Source organism: Tachysurus vachellii, chromosome 1 (genome assembly GCF_030014155.1).
Source record: "Tachysurus vachellii isolate PV-2020 chromosome 1, HZAU_Pvac_v1, whole genome shotgun sequence".
Lineage (NCBI taxonomy): Eukaryota > Metazoa > Chordata > Actinopteri > Siluriformes > Bagridae > Tachysurus > Tachysurus vachellii.
The window spans coordinates 21123202-21143566 of NC_083460.1; the positions used below are offsets into that span (position 1 = coordinate 21123202).

The 20365-nt window shown below is 37.6% G+C and overlaps 2 protein-coding genes across 10 annotated transcripts in view; both read left to right on the top strand.

Annotated features, from left to right (window-relative positions):
• The window catches only part of camsap2a (calmodulin regulated spectrin-associated protein family, member 2a), a 35130-nt gene extending 29870 nt beyond the window's left edge, over nt 1–5260 (top strand). For 2 of the 8 annotated variants that reach the window (XM_060876817.1, XM_060876879.1), the window contains 7 exons: nt 227–363; nt 523–743; nt 1206–1302; nt 1504–1569; nt 1951–2069; nt 2182–2300; nt 3394–5260. In XM_060876817.1, the coding sequence (XP_060732800.1) occupies nt 227–363; nt 523–743; nt 1206–1302; nt 1504–1569; nt 1951–2069; nt 2182–2300; nt 3394–3699 (1065 nt within the window). In that variant the 3' untranslated portion in view covers nt 3700–5260. The remainder of the gene's footprint in view (nt 1–226; nt 364–522; nt 744–1205; nt 1303–1503; nt 1570–1950; nt 2070–2181; nt 2301–3393) is intronic. The other 6 variants (XM_060876824.1, XM_060876833.1, XM_060876843.1 and 3 more) reach the window with 6 other exon arrangements.
• Nucleotides 5261–7063: 1803 nt separating this feature from the next.
• wdr47b (WD repeat domain 47b) lies at nt 7064–19688 on the top strand. Of its 2 annotated transcripts, none has more exons than XM_060864160.1 (14): nt 7064–7156; nt 10126–10295; nt 10493–10576; nt 10659–10743; nt 11424–12193; nt 12488–12605; nt 12737–12906; nt 14484–14714; nt 14892–15059; nt 15483–15652; nt 16762–16932; nt 17048–17179; nt 17310–17528; nt 19179–19688. In XM_060864160.1, exons 2-14 carry the CDS (start codon nt 10138–10140, stop codon nt 19319–19321), a joined length of 2619 nt encoding a protein of 872 aa, XP_060720143.1. In that variant the 5' UTR covers nt 7064–7156; nt 10126–10137; the 3' UTR covers nt 19322–19688. The 2 variants fall into 2 exon arrangements, with proteins under 2 accessions (XP_060720143.1, XP_060720134.1); XM_060864151.1 differs by having other exon boundaries at nt 12485–12605; nt 19179–19687.
• The last annotated feature ends 677 nt before the right edge of the window (nt 19689–20365 follow it).

Below are 20365 nucleotides of genomic sequence, written 5' to 3' on the forward strand. Positions count from 1 at the left end.
TAAGTCAGGCTAGGGCTAGACTCAAGAACAGCAGGTCTAATAGTCAGAATTTGCTTTAAGTGGCATTTCAGCTTGGTTTCTCTGTGATTATATAATTAACTCTGAGAATTAAATGCACTAATTAGTAATAAAGTTAATTATAGACTGTTTGTCGTAAACACTGTAGATGAGATTAGACTTCTTCAGCCTTTGTGTTTACATTGTTGTCGCATCTATTAATTAACAGGATGACATGAAGGGGGAGAACAGCATGGCACTGAAGCGAGCTGCCCTGCTGGAGAAGAGGCAGAGGAGGGAGTGGGAGAATCAGCAGAGGAAGCAGCAGCTTGAGGCTGAGATAGAACAGAAGAAAGAGGAGGCTAGGTGAGGCCCTACACACCATACTATGTCTGTTTACATAATATTTGTATGATGCAGGTCTGAAAAGCTTTCTTCTTCTTCTTCTTCTTCTTCTTCTTCTTCTGCTTCTGCTTCTTATGCTTCTTATGCTTCTTATGCTTCTTATGCTTCTTCTTCTTTCAGATTAAAGGCAGAGGAAGATCGGATGAAGAAGGAGGAGGACAAAGCCAGACGGGAGTTCATCAAGCAAGAGTACCTAAGGAGAAAGCAGCTCAAGCTCATGGAGGACATGGACATGCTGGTAAAATCTCGGCCAGCCACGGCTAAGCAAAGGAAAACAAGGCCTAAATCCATTCACAGGGATGTGATTGTGTCACCCAAGACCCCTTTTAGGGCAACTGCAGGTAAAGGGGCAGATGCCCTCTACCAGGGCAAGACCCATGTGCTTTGTACCACCCTCTATTGTCTGCTTTCTTGCTCACTGACTTTCTGCAGATCAGGTCTAATAGGCTTTCAAACCCTTTCGATGTTCTTCTTCTTTTGTGTTCATTTGCTTTGCCTGTCTTTGTTCTGCTCTGTTCTGAATTTTCTTCTAATTCAACTAATTCTTTTTTTTTCTTTCTAAAATTCCTCTAAAACTTCCAATTCAGTTGTAACAGAAGTGTTCTGCAAAGACTAACATCATTTTAGTGAGTTTATTACCCTTGCTAACAACTGTTGTTGAGTTATATTATATTATACTGTATTATATCATACATCTGTGTGCAGTGAGCTTTATAAAAGGGGTAGTTCAAAGTACAGTAAGTGGCCTTGTCTTTGAATTGTCTAACTTTATTTCTGGTTGCATTGTTGTGTTTTACATCCAGGTTCACGACCTCATGTTTTTTCAGTGTCCAGTATCTCTTTGGCCTCTCTTAATCTGGGAGACAATGACAGCGTCAGCTCAGAGAAACAAACCCCCAGGTAAGAAGCATGGTTAAGTAAAGTAAAATAAATGTTAAATATGATTAAACGTGTTTTTTTAACCTATGGTGATGGGTATTAAATAAATAAATAAATAAATACAGCAGTACAAATCAGTGCAGTTTTCGATTTTTACAGTGTGTAAGTCGCTCTCTAGTACTAACCTTGTATTTCTTATTCTGTTAACTGTTTCACATTCAGAAGCAATAGCTTAGCATCGGGCAGCATATACGGCTTCTTGAGCTCTCCTCGTGTAAGAAGGAGAAGGTCAGTCTTAGCTGGATCAACCACCGCACCATTCTAGTTCTCTGCTTTCGCTGTGTCATACACAGTCAGGGGCTATCTGTTCCTGGTCAAAGGATGTCCATGCTTACACATTGCATACCACAACTGGTTTTGTCTGTTTATTTTTCTTTATACAATAAGCTTAGCCCTCAGACTAGGTGATGTCTTCAGTTAAACATGTCATTAAACACCCAGTCCTGTACAGCAGATGTGATGGTGTCACTCCTAATGAGCTACATTACATATGTAGCAGCTACCTTTGCTGTATATGCTGTAAATTCATTGCCTGAAATTGCATGAGATCAAAAGATTTGCAATAATACACCAGCAGCATACACATAATTTGCATGATGTGTGCCCCAGTAGGCCTGATTCAGCTGATAGCTTCCTGTCTCCTTCTCGGTCTGGGAGCCATAATGAAGAAAAAGACTGGGAAAATGCTTCCACCACCTCCTCTATCACTTCAACCACTGAATACACAGGTAAGTTTCCTAACCATTTGGTTTGTAGTAGCATAAACCTCTTTTGTAGCATTGCAGATAAATACAGGTCATTATACGTCCCAAGTAAATATTTTTGTTGTTGTTTCTTTAGGTCCTAAATTGTACAAAGAGCCCAGTGCCAAGTCGAATAAGCATATAATTCAGAACGCTTTGGCTCATTGTTGTCTGGCTGGGAAAGTCAATGAAGGTCAGAAGAACAAGATCCTGGAGGTAAGAACTGTAAAAGTGGCACTTGGAGACACTTGGGTTTCCATCATTGAACATTGTATGGCTTTGTCAGGAAAGAATTTGTTAAAACTATAACTGAATTCAAACATTATTCTATTATTATGCTCATACTCAAAAGTTGCTCAAAAGCTCCTGCATACACAACTCCACTTGACTACATATAGTTATAGAAAGGACATTATTTACAGTATAATCACACTCTCCAGTGTCACTGATGAGGATAGATACCTTTTTAAGTGCAAATTTACTCATTAGGTTTGCTCATTAGGGATTAATATAAATTCAAATTTTTCAATTTCTATTTCAATTTTAAATAACAGTGTGCATTGTTAAATTGAATTGAATTGAAGAACATTAAGTAGAATGATTTGTTTTGATCCAAAAATGGGTAAAGATTTCAGGTAGTAATATTTTTATTACTTTAAAAAATATTTTTATTCGTTATTTGTATCGAATCAGACTACTAAAACCTTTAAATAAAATCAGCACAGTTTGATAATGCACTGTCCCCATCTAAAATAATACATTTTGTCATTTATTAAAAAACATTTGCTAATTGCTAATCATGGATTTCTGTAACTCTTTTTGTTACAATATTATTTGTCTTAAAACTGGAAATCTATGTAAATATTATTAAAATGGAATTCAAGTTTTGAGAGGTTTATTGTCATGTGCACAGTATCACACAATGGTTTAGACCATACAATGAAATTCTTACTTAGCATGTGTCCCTTACAAAAAAATAAAGAATAAATGAAAAAATCCAATAAAATAACAATAAAGTATATACATATTAAGACTTAACGACTTAAGTTTGCTATGAAATTTAATGTCCAGCTAATGTCCAGAAGTTCTGCTGTGTTCCCTGCTGTGTCTCACTGCATGCACTGTGCATTGAAGACACAAAACCCAAACACTAATACACATACAACATTACGCTTGTATTCAGAGAGCGTATCAAACATGTCAGCCACGGTGGGTGCCATTGTAGTTCTGTTGTGCTGTTGCACCATTGTAGTTAGAATGTGTTATGACCTACAGTACGTCCTGCAATGTTACATCATGTTTTCTATAGGAGATGGAAAAATCTCAGGCCAACAACTTCCTAATCCTGTTCCGTGATTCGGTCTGCCAGTTCCGTGCTGTGTACACGTACTGCCCCGACACGGAGCACATGAACAAGTTGGCTGGAATTGGGCCCAAGAGCATCACACGCAAGATGATCGACGGTCTGTTCAAGTACAATTCTGATCGGAAACAGTTTAGCCAAATCCCAGCTAAGACCATGTCTGCCAGTGTAGATGCCATAACCATCCACGGTCACTTGTGGCAGACCAAGAAACCAGGAACACCGAAGAAAGTAGCACCCAACAGGTCCTAATGTATATCAGCTCTCTCTAGTGAATCTCAGCAATGCGCTCTTTCTTACCTATAAACTTCAACCTGCACTGCGCAGCTTTCTGCATCTTTGTCATGGAACACAACTCACACTACAACTAAGCATATGCACAACTGGATTGTAAAGCAGGACGGGCTTGTCAGTGGATCCTGTATTTAGAACCCGAGCATTGCAGTTCTGTTAAAGCTTGTGTTTGTGGCTGCGTGGGAGAATGTGTGTAACTTTTGTATGTGGCAAGAAAAAGATAAATAAGGAAATGATGTAATATGACTGCTTTTGGTACACTGAAGCACTGAATGTTATTTGTCTGTATAAAGAGAAATGTTGCATATGGTTTCAAGTTCTTCGATTACTTTTTGTTTTATAGTATGTAATGAAGTGATCTTATGAAAGATACTTACCATTAAAGTGTTTTTGTTTATTTTTAAAGAGCTGGTCACCAGTGGACCTTGTCTTCGGGAGCAATGCGGTATTAAATGAATGTGGTATTAAATAGCATATTTTTGCTTGCATTTGTCACATTGAGGTTTTTTTTAAGCAGCTTCGGTTCACAGCAGGATTGTGAATTCTTACAGTGTTTTATTGTTTGTTATTTCTTCTGTATAATCTTACAGATCAGGAAATTGTTTTAAATTCAAAGCCATGGTCTGTTTACTGTCTGTTTAAGGATATATTGCTACGGTTTAGAACACAAACTCCTGTTGCATAATTATGTGCTTGTAGGTTGCTAAAATGAAGTTAGAGGATATTTGATAATGCCATAATGAATAATGTATCAGTGATATTTCTCTTGTCAGCTTCACAGTTAAAATTAATATATATTGACAGGTTTTATTGTATTACTAGTTATTCTTGTTTGTCTCATTTGTGATAGATGATTATATTTCACCAAGTCTGCAACATTCAGTATGATTTCCAGTGTAAAGTTCCCTTTGTATAAGTGGGGACAGTATTGTCTTTCATGGCTTAAATTTAGCAAAACTGTCAGAATGCAATGTGCCAAACTACATTTTCTATTGCTAATGAATGATTTAGACTAAAAACTGATGTTTTTATTAATAATTTATGTCATTTTTATTTGGCTTGGGGTAGGATTAGTTTATCTGGTTGATGTTTAAGGTATTTCAGTGTGATGCAGAAGCACAGTGCCAGTTGAATATTGATGTTAATGGGTCAAGGTTTACTTAATTTGATATGAACATTCTTTGAATTACTTTTTGTCGTCTTAATTTCTTCCTTTTTTTTCCTTCCTTATTCCATAGCCAATGCCTTTCCACAATCCTCAACACACTCCTATTAATAAAAGTAGTAAATTACTGAAGGTTATGCAGTGGAATGTACAGGCATGATGTATTGTATTTGGGGACAACACACCTTTTTAAAGCAGTTGTATTAAAATTATTTATTATTAAAAAAACTGGCTGTGTATTTGTAAATACGCACAATTTGCATATTGTATTATGTGTTTTGAGCTCATCTGCCCATTTTAATCAAGATTTTTTTTTTCTAGACACTACTGTTGATTGTCAAATAGTCAAACACATCTGAGTCATAATGATTGGAATAAAGTTGAGCATGACCTCAAATGTTGTATGGGAAATGTTTTGCACAAACATGAAGAGTAAGATTCAGCATGATTCAAGCTCTATTCCTAAATACCAAATGTTTTATAATCAGATTGCTGAAATTAGCATCAGTAGCTTGATTTGTGACATTCGTTAAATTTCACAAATTGATAAGTGAAACATGACCAGCTAGTATCAGCTAGATGTGTTATATTTTAAAATCATATTAGAAATAGGCAATGAGTGATCAATTCATTCATTTTACCTAATTCATTTAAATACTATCAAATATTTGAACATCCTAGAGAAACTGCCATCTGCAAATAATTTCATCATTTTGTATTAAAACATAAATTATTAAGAGAATATTGTACATTTCTAAATTTTAACGGCAAGGTATTTTTTAACAACATTGGTACAAATACTGCAAAAAAACTTTTCGATGTTTAAACCCAGAACATTATCTACATAAAATTACCAATGTGGAGCCTTTTGGTCCTTACCAAGGTACAGCCATTCATTTACATTTACAGCATTTGGCAGACGCCCTTATCCAGAGCGACTTACATTATCTCTTTTTTTTGTACAACTGAGCAATTAAGGGTTAAGGGCCTTTCTCAGGTGCCCGAGGGTGGCAGCTTGGTGGACCTGGGAACGAACTCACAACCTTCCAATTGGTAGCCCAACACCTTAACTACCAACCATTCATACATTTCTGACGTCTTTCTACATATACATATACCTCTGACTCCTTTTCTGATTCAATCCAATTTTCAGAAATTCTAAATTTGTTCTGTTCTTCTTCATGTAAAGTATCAAGAGCACTATACATTGTTGTAAGTAAGAGAATGGATGTTTGAAGTAAATGATTTCATATACCTCATTGCACAGGTTTGTTCATGACTCTGCAGTCACTGTTTGTGGTTTCATAAACACACAACACATAAAACGCAAAGCTCACATAGCTGAAATAAACTTTATTACAAGCAGAAATGAATATATATATATATATATATATATATATATATATATATATATATATATATATATATATACACATACACATATATTTATATATATGCATATGCATGCATGCACGGGAAGCCAATTACATTAGTCACTTTTTGCTGGCTCTAATAATGTGCTGCACTACATTTTCACACAAACGACCCACAAGCTTGTCTTCCTTTTATACAGTAGTGTAGGCCATATGTAAATGTGCAGTAAACTCGTCAAATTTATTTTACTAAAGCTTATTAGTCTGTGTATACATTAGCTATTATTTTATAAACTTACATTCAGAAATAAGGGTACAAACAATTTTTGGCTCTCAAGATACAATATTTTGATGAATTTGTGAAAATTTGGAACATGTGAACAATTAATCAGCACATATTCAACTTAATAAATGAAACCTGTTCATTGTATTTTACTGCAAATACTGCAATGAATTATGGGATTAAAGAAGTGTACTGGATATTTTAATCAGTGTATATAACACAATGCAGTGCATTTATGTAGTTTGTGGATGCCAGAGATGCATTATGGGATTTAAAAGAGCTCCCTGAATGGTTTCATTATAGTGAAACATATAGAGTACATTATAGTCACTATAATTTTGGACAGGGTTTTGGACTTAGTACACATCCAGGTTGTCACTCTCCTCAAGGGACCGCCCACTTGGCTGTGATTGGTGGATTACGAGAGTGGGCGGGGACATACGCATGCGACTGCTTTTTAGACGTTTTGGTACGATTGGCCTTCCACACATCTGATCTTTTGCAGAAACCCCCCCGCGTGTAAAGATAACTGAACACTGGACAAGCAGAATTACTGCTCCAGTGCACGCCGAACATCTGCTGGACCTTTATTAGGTAAGGCTCTGATAACGCCACTAACTGATGAGCACTAGGCTCTAATTCATCTAATCACAATCATGCGTCCGATCACAACACGTGTGTATCTGTCTGCTCCATACAGTGTTATGTTGGTGACGTCATCTCTCTCTAGCGTTCAGTGTTGAACACAATCTGCAGTGAGACTGAAGTCACAACACCACGGAGGTTACACTGACTCACCTGACTCTATATACACAGATGGAAATTCATAAATAATTATATTACAATTTATCAACAATATTCTGCATTTTAAGGTCATTGCCTTACTGATGTAAATACACTATTTGGCCAAACGTTTAAGGACAACTGAACACCACACCAACATGTGTTTGTTGAACATCTCATTTCAGATTTATTCTATCTTTATTGTAATAATATTCTCCAATCTTCTGGGAAGGTTTTCCACTAGATGTTGTATTGTAACTGTGTGGATTTGTGTTCCTTCAGCTACAAGATCATTGACGTCGTAAGTGTGAGGAGGTCTGGGGTTCAGTCCGGTGTTCAGTGGTGTTGAGTCAGAGTCAGGACTATGTGTAGGACACTCGAGTTCTTCTACTCCAACATTAACAAACCATGTCCTCATGGAGCTCTGTGCTTTGTGCACAGGGACATTGGCATGATGGAACAGGGTTTGAGTCTCTTGTAATGCAGCAACATAATTTTATATATACATATATAAAATGTATAAAATACATATATAATGTTTATATATACATTATATATATAGGGAAGAGCGTGCTAGTTGAAGTGTTTCATGAAGAAGTAGGTCTTCAACCGTCGTTTGAAGATTAGCTGTCCGGACCTCTAGGGGAAGTTCATTCCACCACTTTGGTGCCAGAACAGAAAAGAGTCTTGTTGTATACTTACCTCTTACCTTGAGAGATGGTGGGACCAGTGGAGCAGTGCTGGTAGATCGGAGGTTGCGGGCTGCAGTGCGAGGAGTGATGAGGTCTTTGAGGTAAGAGGGAGCTGGTCCATTTTTGACTTTGTAGGCAAGCATCAGTGTTTTGAATCTGATTCGTGCAGCTACCAGAAGCCAGTGAAGGGATGGTGGGGTGATATGTGAGAACTTAGGCAGGTTAAAATCAACCCGTGCAGCTGCATTTTGGATCATTTGCATAGGATGAATATTCGTCCTCATAAGCAGACCTGCCAGCAGTGAGGTGCAGTAGTCCAGTTTTGAGCTGATGAGAGCAAGCTCATATGATTGTGATAATTAGGTGTCCACACTATTTTTCACTGTATAGTGTACAGGATTTCTTAATAAACTGTTTGCCCTGATACTTCATCTCTACTAGATTTATTTAAATTCAATGGGGCATGCAGCTTGACACAATAAAAATGTCTAATAGAGAGTCTCTGAAAGGAAATTTCACATAAAATCAGTATGCCCAATTGTAAATTTAGTAATCATCATACCAGTCTAGTTTCTGTAAATCTGTTTTTAGAAAAATGGATACACCCATGGACAAAATTTTTGGTTCCCTTCCATTAAAGAAAGAATTGGTACAACAATTGGTACTGAAATAATTTGAAACTGACAAAAGTAATAATAAATAAAAAATGACTGAAAATTTACTAATGACACTCAGACATTGCTTTTGAATTGTGGTTTAACCGAAGCAATTAAGAAAACAAACTAATGAAACTGGCCTGGACAAAAATTATTGTACCCTTAGCTTAATATTTTGTTGCACAAACCTTTGAGGCAATCATTGCAACCAGTCGATCAAGGCTCATAGAAGGCCACTTTAGAATAGTCCAATAGGCCATTCTTGGGTGTTTTTAGTGTTTTTAGTGTGTTTTGGGTCATTATCCTGTTGGAGGACCCATGACCTGCGACTGAGACCAAGCTTTCTGACACTGGGCAGCACATTTCACTCCAGAATATCCTTGATATTCTTGCGATTCCATTGTACCCTGCAAAGATTGAAGATCCCCTGTGCCAGATGCAGCAAACCAGCGCCAGAATATAACTGAGCCTACTTCATGTTTCACAGTAGGAACAGCGAACTTTTCTTTGTATGATTAATTTTTGTCTCAGTTTCGTCTCATCTGCCCAAAGGACATTCTCTGAAAAGCTTTGTGGGTTGTCAATATGCATTTTGGCAAATTCCCTGACTTTTTTATGATTTGCTCTAAACAGTGGAGTCCTCCTCAGTCATCTTCCATTATGTCCACTTTGGCTCCAACAGCGATGGATGGTGCAATAAGACACTGATCTACCTTGTACCTTGACCTTGAAGTCCACCTCTAATCTAAGTTGTTCTGGGCTCTTTGGTTACCATTCATCTGATATGTCTCTTCAATTTGTCATCAGTTTTTCTCTTGTGGCCATGTCCAGGGAGGACGGCTACAGTCCCATGGACCTTAAACCAACGAATAAGTGCAACTGTAGTAACAGGAACATTAAGCTGCTTGGAGATGGTCTTATAGCATTTTACCTTTACCATGCTTGCCTATAATTTTCCTTCTGACCTTCTGAGACAACTTTCTCCTTAGCTTTCTGCTTTCTGTGGTCCGTGTTTAGTGTGTTTCACACCATGATACCAAACAGCACAATGACGACTTTTCACCCTTTAAATAGGCAGACTGACTGATTACAAAGTTTGAAGACATGTGTGATGCTATGGCACACTTTAGTTTAATGTCCCTATGGTCAAATTATTTTTATCTTTTCTAGGGATACCATCATTTTTGTCCAGGCCAGTTTCATTAGTTTGTTTTTTAAAATGTTTGTGTCATTAGTCAATTTTCTCAAATTTCTCAATTTTCCAAATGCAATTTTCTCAACTCAATGCATGAGTGTCATTAGTCAATTTTCAGTAAATTTTTATTTGTATTGCTTTTATTTTCAAGTTATTTCAGTGACCATTGTGCATTTTTCTTTCTTGAATTGAAGTGTAACAACAATTTTGTCCATGTGTGTATGTGTACTTTAACAGGAACTGGACACCATGACGGCAGAGGAGACAATTAATGTCAAGGAGGCAGAGATCATCAAGCTGATCCTGGATTTCCTCAACTGCAGAAAACTGCATATCAGCATGCTAGCCCTGGAGAAGGAGAGTGGTGTTATTAATGGCCTCTACTCGGATGATATGCTCTTCCTCAGGTGGGTTTCAGCTTGCAGCTGATTGGATCAATAGGACCAGTGTTATGAAACTGATACACTAACTTTTTACATTTTTTTTTTTTATTAAAGTCAAATCTGCAAAGACCCTTTTTCTGGAAGTAATGTGTGTATATATTGGACTGCACTGCCTTTTGCATCCACACTGACATTCTCATTAGTTTTTCCGTTTGTCCTAGGCAAATGATCTTAGATGGCCAGTGGGAGGAGGTTCTTCAGTTCATTCAGCCACTGGAGAATATTAAAAAATTTGACAGAAAGAGGTGAAGGGAAATAATTTGATGTACACAAAGTGGCACAATCTATTACCCCATTATAGTCTTTCAAGTTTTTCTGTTCCTAAAGGTTTCGTTATATCATTCTGAAACAAAAGTTCCTGGAAGCACTGTGTGTGAATAATGCCATGTCTGCATCAGATGAGCCTCAGAATGTGAGTTTGTTTAAATTTCGGGTCAAACATCATTTTAGTTTGTTTGTTTGTGTGAACCAACATTCTTGTGCAAACATGACTAGAAGGTCTATGCAAATCAGTATGATGATGAAAAGTAGTAGCTATTGTTGAGAGAAATAATGTGCCATTGTTGGTTATAGTGTCACTGTTTGCACTGCACTGCTGTTTATATCTACATTGTTAACCAACACTACATTACTTCACACTCCCACACTGTATTCTTGTTTTATATTTATTCATATTTTGTTTCATTTATAATGTTAATTTATCTTTTGTATACTTCTAACTCTTTGTAGAGCTGTAATAGGTGAATTTCCTTCTGCTCTGAATGTCTGTCTGTCTACATGTCCGTCTGTCTACATGTCTGGTTGTGTAACCTCACTTTCTGCAGCTGATGGTTTCATAGAAAAGGAATAATGTAGATGATAGAAATATCATTTGGAGGTTTTTTGTAGCTAATGGACTATTAAACTTGAATATTAAATCAAACCAGTTCTAATTCTATAGTATACTTATGAATATAAATGCAAATTAATGTAAAAAAAACAATGGCATGGGTAAAGAGAGTTTTTCACCCTTAGAGATAGTGTTTCTGCATAATCTGTCAGTAAATACCTGGCCCTTTGGGGACTTTTAATTATCTTCTGTTGTATCTTCAGATTGAGCTAACCATGCAAGAGGCAATAAAGTGTCTGAATGCTCTGGAGGAGTTAAGCCCCTCCAAAGAGGTCTATAGTAATCTGTGCCTGCTGCTGACGCTTCCTCAGCTCACTCACCACACTGATTTCAAGGACTGGAACCCGAGTACAGCACGTGTGCGCTGCTTTGAGGAGACGTGCTCTTTAGTGGCTGAGTTCATTCCTGCTGACCGCAAACTCAGCGAAGCCGGCTTTCGGGCCGGCTCAGACCGCCTCTTCCAGTTGCTTGTCAAGGGTGTACTGTATGAATGTTGTGTGGAGTTTTGCCAGAGCAAGGCGACAGGCGAAGAGATTGATGAGGCAGAGGTTCTGCTGGGCATTGATGTGCTATGTGGCAATGGCTGTGATGAACCTGACCTGAGCCTGATCTCTTGGCTGCGCAACCTTGCACCTGCTACCTTTACATGCCCCTTTGAGCAGAAGATGCTCAATGTCCAGGTGGACTGTCTGGTAAAGCCAACACGTACAGCCCAGACTGATCTGCTTGTGCCACTTCTTGCTAAGTTATCACATTCCCCAGCTTCACCACTGGGGCACCCTCAGTCAGCTGAAGCATATGTATCACGTTCACTCAACCCAGCGCTAAATGGTCTGTCCTGTGGCCTGGCCGGGAGGGAGAGGGAAATCACAGAGTGTGATGGAAAACATGCCGTTCCAATGTCACACTCTTTTGCTAACTTTGGCAGCCACAACATTGCAGACAATAACATCTTCATGCAGACACCAGACAGGTATGAATATTTGTTGATAGACAGAATTTTTATTTAGCTGACACATCTTTATGTATCTGTTTACATAATATTCAACATTTCTCCAAGAAAAATTAGTCATGGTCTACTAGCTTAACTAGTTTATTTTATTCGTTTTATTATGACCTAATGTTGCAGCCCTTGAACTCATCTACTGTACATTGACAGTTCAGTTTTTCCATGGAAAAGGATCTTTACAGAAGAAAAAGTTGATGCTTTGAGAATGATGTATGCAATGTTTATGACTTTGTGCTGCACCGTGCTTTTCTCTAGCAGTGCAAAGCCACACACACGAGATGAAATACTGAACACTTCAGTGGAGCCTAACACACTTAGTGCCACTCAACCCTCCGAAAAAGATGGAGAAATTCCTGCTTCAGTTAAGATGACGGAGGTGAAATTTCTGATCCTTTCAAACTAGGCTAAATTGTTTAACATTCCTATAAGGTTTGTAATGAATGCTTTTTTTGAATGCAGTATTAAAGTCTCCCTGCACTAACTGTGTGTGTGTCCTCACACTTGAAGGAACAGCTGCAGGAGTTCCAGCGTCAGCGACTGCGTGTTCAGCATCACATGGAGCAGAAGCAGCAGCATATGCAGCTCTACCAGCAGATGTTGCTAGAGGGAGGAGTGCAGCAAGCCAGTCAAGCCTCAGGTGCCAGAGAGCAGAACCTCACACAGACCTTCCTCAGCAGGTCAGACCCAAACACTCACACACATGGGCTAACACACACACTGACAAGACAGATGCTAAGAGGTAAATGAAGAGCCAACATCTGTTGTACTTGTAGTGAATAAAGTGCTAACAGATGTTGTGTTAGTAGGGTGTCCTTTTAGCTGCTTAAACATAGACTGAAATATCGGTTTGATTGTAACAAGCCAGATGGAGAGACTTTTGCTTGTGGGGATTAGCTTTGTTTTTGATTGGTAGTTAACTTTAAGTTATGGTATTTAAACATAACTCATTTCGTAATGGAAATTCATTGTGGGTACAGTTCTTGAACTAACTAACAATTCAATCTTAACAATGTAGCAGATATTTATGTAATTCCAGCTAACAGCAGTGGAAATGCTCATAAACATGTAAAGTGGCCACCTCTTAGTGAGGTGTAGGGATGCTTCAATTCAGTGAAGACACAGCTAAACCCTTGAAGTGGTAGAAAATGTGGAATAGGTGGATTTCTGAGAGAAAGAAATTCCTTAGCCTTTGCAGAAAAGAAGGGCATGTTATTTTTATTTATTTACATGATCAATAGAAAGAATCCTTCAGTTAGGCTCTGTAGAATATTTATTTCTGAAGGAGATAAATCTGTTAGAATAAAATCCCTCTGTCTGGAAAAGTCTGGAAAAAGGTTTACACCAAAATGAAGAAGCATCACATTTACAGCAAGCTGCATGGACACTGGAACAGAGCATCGCAAGTCCAACAGGACATCACTACAAATTAAAACTTACCAGAGTGGCTGTCAAAAAACCTACAGAAACATTAAGGAGCTACAGCAATATTTGACAATTGCTGAATATTCTCTGCATGTGACATGTTCTTTACATGGCTATTTGGTAGGACGGCTAGACGGAAGTCCTTTATCACAAAAAATCATCCAAGTTCAACTAATCTACCACAAACAATGTAGCAAAATGTCTTCTGGTCTTCTGAGACAAATTCTAAAAGGCATTTTTGGAGGTAATGATCACCCTAATCACGGTGAAGCATGGTGGTGGCAGCATCATTCAGGTGTCTGTTCAGGATGAGAATTTCACCTTTCAACATGGCAATGACCCAAAGTAGAGATTTAGGTCAGCAAAGGAATGGCCTAACTAGAAGATTGATGTTCTGATTGACCGAGCCAGAGGTCTGTGTCCAGTTAAAAATCTGTGGGGTGTCCTGAAATGGGCTGTGCAAAGGTGATGCCCTTACAATCTGATGAATCTAAAATGTGTTTGTAAGAGAGTGAATATAATAAAGTCATGTGCCACACTGATAAACCCTTACCCCAAAAGAGAGAGTGGTTAACAAAATCAGAAGGCATTTCAACAAAGTATTAATGCTGAATGCTGCTTAATATCTTGTAAAGGCTGTGGACACTTGGGGTTAAAATGCATGTAAAAAATACTAGAGTTAATATATTTTATTGCCATTTTAATAACTATACAGAAGTTATTAAAATGCTGTACAGTTCTGTAACAGTAGCAGCTATGTAACAGTAATAGATATGGAGCCCTTCTTCATTCTGCTTTTATTTTGCATGCTGTTGGGTTTGTGTTTGTATAGATCCATCCAAAGGCTAGAGGAGCTGAATGTAGGGATGGAAGACCTGGGGGAGAACATGCAAGCCTTGACCCAACAGTGTAATGGCTCACAGTCTGAAGTTCAACACACACATACACCCGAGTCTGATGGAACAGGCATAAACAAAGCTGGTATAACAAGCAGCACTCCTCAAAGAGGAGGCAATCGGGGCATGCCTTCACTTGACGAGTCCCCAGTTCTGGTCAGCCGGAGGTGAGGGGACTTTAAATCACTTAAGCATCCTTGTGCTCTCTAAAAACCATAAACATTGTAATTACTCTTTCTAAAATTTCTTGATGCTGCTCTGAATAGTGTTGAATAGATAAGTAGCAAGACTTTCTAACAGGATTTTCCACAACTAATTATATGACCTTTGGTATTATAATAAAGTGTGTTTCAGGATGACCAGCCCAAGTCTCCATTCATAGCCGTGCATAAACTGGAAGACACCCAAGCTGTGCGAGCCGTCGCATTTCATCCTTCTGGAATGCTCTATGCTATTGGATCAAATTCCAAAACCTTGCGCGTCTGCTTGTACCCACAGGAGCTTAGTGCCAGGTATCAAATCAAGATGATCATTCTCTATGCATCATAAGAGCATTTACAAGTAATATCCACTTGACTATTGATTTTTTTATAAAAACACGACATGAAATAGACACCAAAGCATGACATTTTGTAGCACTCGGATTTCTGGTTAAAAACATTTATCGGAAATGCCTCGTAACAAAGCTACCATTCAGAGGGAGAAAGGAAACTTTTTTAGATAGTAAAATATCTTTATGTACTTGATAACTTTGAGTTGCATTATAATCTGTTACTGTATATTTAGAGAACATTTTAAAGATTTACATTTGAAGTATATAATAATAATAATAATAATAATATTATTATTATTATTATTATTATTATTATTATTATTATTCAGAGGTGGAATTATGATGCTCATGATGCTTTAAAATCTTGTATAATATCTCACAGTGCAGAAAGTCCAGTGAAGCAGCCTGAAGTCTGCTTCAAACGCAACAAGCACCACAAGGGCTCCATCTACTGCGTGACTTGGAGTCCATGTGGCCAGCTTCTTGCAACAGGCTCCAATGACAAATATGTGAAAGTCCTGCCTTTCAATGCTGAGACCTGCAATGCTACAGGTGAACATGGCAAATTTTAAGAGTATGTTTTCGGGAGACTAGTAATGCTTTTCCACTGGACGAAATAGAACAGTTCAGAAAATGCAATAAAATCCTAAATATTGTCACTTTTCCCAGTGCGGAGTGAGATGTAATATATGTACCTGTTTTGAACTTGGTTACCCTTTCTGTTCAAGCAGCAAGCACAATGAGCCAGGACATATGGGTAATGCTAAATATAGCGTAGTCTCTGAGCTGAAACAGCCTACTTTATTTTTTCTTCTTTTTTTAATGTCCTTTTCAAAATGCCATTAGGAGAGTTTGTTTGTTTTGTTTGTTTATTTGTCAGAAATATTTAACTATAATATTTTTCTTATCATCCACAACCATAAAATAATAGCATTGTACATGCAACCTAGGAATATGGACCCTTTCTGAGTGCTACAGCAGAAAAGCATTTACCCTATCAACCTCAAGTTCCATTCCCAGGGAGAGAAGGCCTTCCCTGTCGAACACAGAGACTCACTGACCCAGTTGGGGATGCTTGTGTGCTTGTGTATACAGATGAGACCAATTATCACTTTATTACAATTATCACTGAGTGTGTTACACTGCCCTGTGGGGCAGGAAGAGCAGTTTGAAAAGATGTGGTTGGATATTTTCACATTTTGGAGAAAGTTTGGCCGTCAGCCTACCTGGTTGGTAGGTTTATATATAATATGGGAACTTGGGAGATTTATTTTCACCAAATTATGGAGAAAATGGAGAAAAAATTATTGAGTCCTTTATTGCAACAACAGCTTGATCAATTAAAAATAAAACAATAATAGATACAACCAAGTCTATTTAAAAAAATTATTAAATGTGATATTAATGTATTTTAATAAAAAAGTGTATTAAATAGCTTTGTGCATTTGTTAAGTGGTATTTATTTACTGTATGCGCTCATCACTATTTAGCCCATCTCTTCAGATTACTTTCACAGATAAAGAAACAGATAGTCCTGTACAGAAAAGAATTAGTCCTGATTTTGTTAACAAGTCTTGTTGTGCTGGACTGACTGAAGGAAATTGCTTATAGCAGCCCCTGAATTCATAGCAGAAGTTATTAGGTTTTTTTTTTGCACACAGGTCCAGATCTGGAGTTCAGTATGCATGATGGGACCATTCGTGACCTGGCATTCATGGAGGGTCCAGAGAGTGGTGGAGCTATCCTTATTAGTGCGGGAGCAGGGGACTGCAACATCTACACCACTGACTGTCAAAGAGCACTAGGCCTACATGCACTCAGTGGTCATACAGGTACACACACATGCACTTTTACTGTGTTTGTATATTACAGCAGCAATAATTTCATGTTTTTTGGCGCAACAAATGATGTGTTATGGATGAATGTAAGTCATCTGTGTATTATTAGGGCACATCCTCTCCCTCTTTACATGGTGCAGTTGGATGGTGGCATCTGGCTCTCAGGATGAGACCGTGCGTTTCTGGGACCTGCGCGTGCCCAGTTGTGTGAAAGTGGTCAGGAGTGCCCTTCATGGACCTGGTGGGTTGTATTTAAGATATTTTATTTCCAGTTTAATGCCATATAGTGAAAGCATGTAAGTATAAAGTAGAATGTGCATCAGTGGTGGCAAGTAAATTGTGTGTGATGAGAGTGATGGTTCTTAAAATAGGAAGTGCAGTGGCCTCAGTTGCAGTGGACCCGACCGGACGTCTCCTGGCTGCAGGGTTGGAGGACAGCCGCTGTATGCTGTACGACATCAGAGGGGGTCGAACAGTTCAGGTTTACAGCCCCCACACCAGTGACATTCGCTCTGTCCGTTTCTCTCCTGGAGCTCACTATCTGCTCACCGGCTCCTACGACAGCAAAGTCATGATTACTGATCTACAAGGTAGGCAAGACGACGCAGACGTTTACACTTGGCTTTGTACAAACTCTGAAAAGTCTGCAATAGGTCAAGTATGAATTTTTTTTTTTATTTTCACCACTGTGTGGGCGAGCAAAATAATCCCTGCTCCACATGAAAACTGGACTGGAGAGTATGGAGGTGAAAATCAGAAGGGAAGGGAAGGTGTGTTTGTCCAAATTCATAAATTAGACATTTTGCTGATATAATGGACATGCCAGCCATAGTTGAGTGTGAGGACCCATTAAGATTTTCCAGTTTATTGTATAGCCTTAAGCATTAACATCTCTTTTGTTAATTTTCAGATACTGATAAAGTTACTGGTTGAATATTTCTTTAGTGGAAACTACCTGGCTTGTACTTTTGCTGTGTAATTTGATGATAAGCTTGTGACTAAGCTTGTGAAATCATTACATACAAATAGAATTGTGGAGGAATTTATGTTTGGGCTTCAATGAAATTTGTTTTGTACAAGTTGCATTGTGCTTCAGTTATTTTTACTCTGTAAGCACAGCTAAATTTGTATATATGGTTATAATGAAATATTCAGGTCATTAAATATTTGGCAATTTTTATATTTTAGCTGTCTGCCACAATATATTGGAGTAAACATGAAATTAAGCATATGAGCTCATGTTGCAGACTTTGAGCTTTAATGTAACAGTACGTCCAATCAAATGCCAGGTGTGGCATTTGCAACCAAGAGTGTGTAGGCAAAAAAGCCATCACTAACAATAAAGCATGCCATCATTAGGCTGAACAATGTGTGGGGGACATTAGAGAGATATAAAAGACGTTAGCTGTGGATAATCAAATATTTTGTTCAATTTTAAAAAGAAAGGCACTGGTGAGCATAGAAACAACAAAATGCCCTGACCAAAGACCAAAGAATACAACTGTGAAGGAGACTGCCATTGGAACCACTTGTATGTACATGTGTATTGTATGTATGTGGTGATGTGAAGCAGCAGGATGAATTCTGTAGCGTATAGGATAAAATTATCTGCTCATATTCAGCCAAATGCTTTAGAACTCATTGGATGGAATTTCATCAATTGGACAATGATCATGAAGCATACTGCGAGAGCAGCCCACGACTTTTCTCAAGACAAAGAAGTCATTCACCTGACCTGAATACAATTATAAATGCATTTCCCTTACATTTACATTACATTAGCAGACGCCCTTATCCAGAGCGAAATTAAGCCTGCCAGATCATCACCAAGGAAGAAACCCAGCGTCTGGTTATGTACATGTGTTACAGACTTCAGATAGTCATAGACTGCAACCAATTTTTAATTAATTTATCCAACCAAAAGTGGCAATTTAATTCATTTATTAATTTTATATCCAAATAAAAAGGAGGCACATAATAACATGTTGTAATTCCTACACGCAATTCTTATGTAGACACCCTCCAAGTAAATCTGAAAATCTGCACTTTGAGCCCATGTACACTCACTGGTATCATTGATTTCATCATTTTGGAGAGAAGTGAGTACAGTTTTTTGAGCATTGATCAGGTTACCAGATTAGTATTTCTGGGTAATATTTCTGCAATGAATATCCTTTGTTTTAGAATAACATTAGAATTGCAGTATTTCTTACTTTTGGAACTTTGTTTTTTCTTTCCAGGAGATCTAACAACGCCACTACCTGTAATGGTGGCTGGTGAACACAAGGACAAAGTGATTCAATGTCGGTGGCACACAAGAGACAATTCCTTCCTATCTTCATCTGCAGACAAGACTGTCACACTGTGGGCATATCGCCCATAACATTTTATCAAAACTCACAGAAAAAGCACAAAGAAATTAGTTCCCTGTAACACTTTATAAACTGATCTCATTCATGCAAAAGAACTTTGTATTAATTTTAATTTATAATTTAAACTTTTCATATAATATGAGTAAGTCCTGCATGTTAGCTGCTAAGTAAAATAAATCAATGGAGTCAACTAATAAAAAAATGCTGAATGTTTATTGAACAAAATACAGAGCTCTCAAAATCCTGTAGCAGCAGCCCAATGTGTAAAATCATGCATTTACAGGTCAAGAGATTAATGTTCACATCAAACACCAGAATGGTACTGAATGGATCCAGAATGGAAAAAGTGATTTTTGACATGTCAACTTTAATTGAAGCTCTGATGCTAGCATGATGCAGATATAGATTTTAATTCTGGCTCCTAAAAGAGAAGATTTACTGTCACAAATCTTGGCAAGTGTGTTAAAAAAAACACTTTAAATAACCTGTTTATCCAAATATAAAACATGAATACTATTCTATATTATATTATATGGATAAAAGATGATTAAAAAAACTATATTTTATGCTGTATTTACTTTTGTTCAATCTATTTGAACTTTAAGATGGCCATGAAGCACCTTGTACTAAGTGGGCTTGAAATGTGCATTTGCTCATTAAAACCAAGTTTTTAACACAGACATTGTTAAATTATAGTTGTAAATAGACTTTTGTTCAAAATTCATGTTTGTTATTTTTCAAATCTATTTTTCTATGTCTGTTTTGCATTATGGCTGGTTTCTTAATTTATTGCATGGCCAATGGTCTGTTGATGCTGTACTGTAAATGCTAGTATTGTGAATACCAAACAAACTAATTTTTGCAGTTAGTTAACAAAAAAAAGTATGGCAAAACTTCCATGATTTTCATTTATAAATATTTGGGTGTTTGGATCAACAATTTCATTTTGATCTATCAAATAACTGAAAGACACAGTAATATTTCAGTAGTGAAATAAAATTTATTAGATTAACAGAAACTGCGCAATATGCTTCAAAACAAAATTAGGCATGTGC

Coding starts and splice junctions, on each gene's coding strand:
- wdr47b (XM_060864151.1), top strand. CDS start 10,138: ATGACGGCAGAGGAGACAATTAATGTCAAGGAGGCAGAGATCATCAAG. Junction 10,744..11,423: donor CATCAGATGAGCCTCAGAAT/GTGAGTTTGTTT, acceptor TTGTATCTTCAG/ATTGAGCTAACCATGCAAGA. Junction 17,529..19,178: donor CATGATTACTGATCTACAAG/GTAGGCAAGACG, acceptor TTTTCTTTCCAG/GAGATCTAACAACGCCACTA.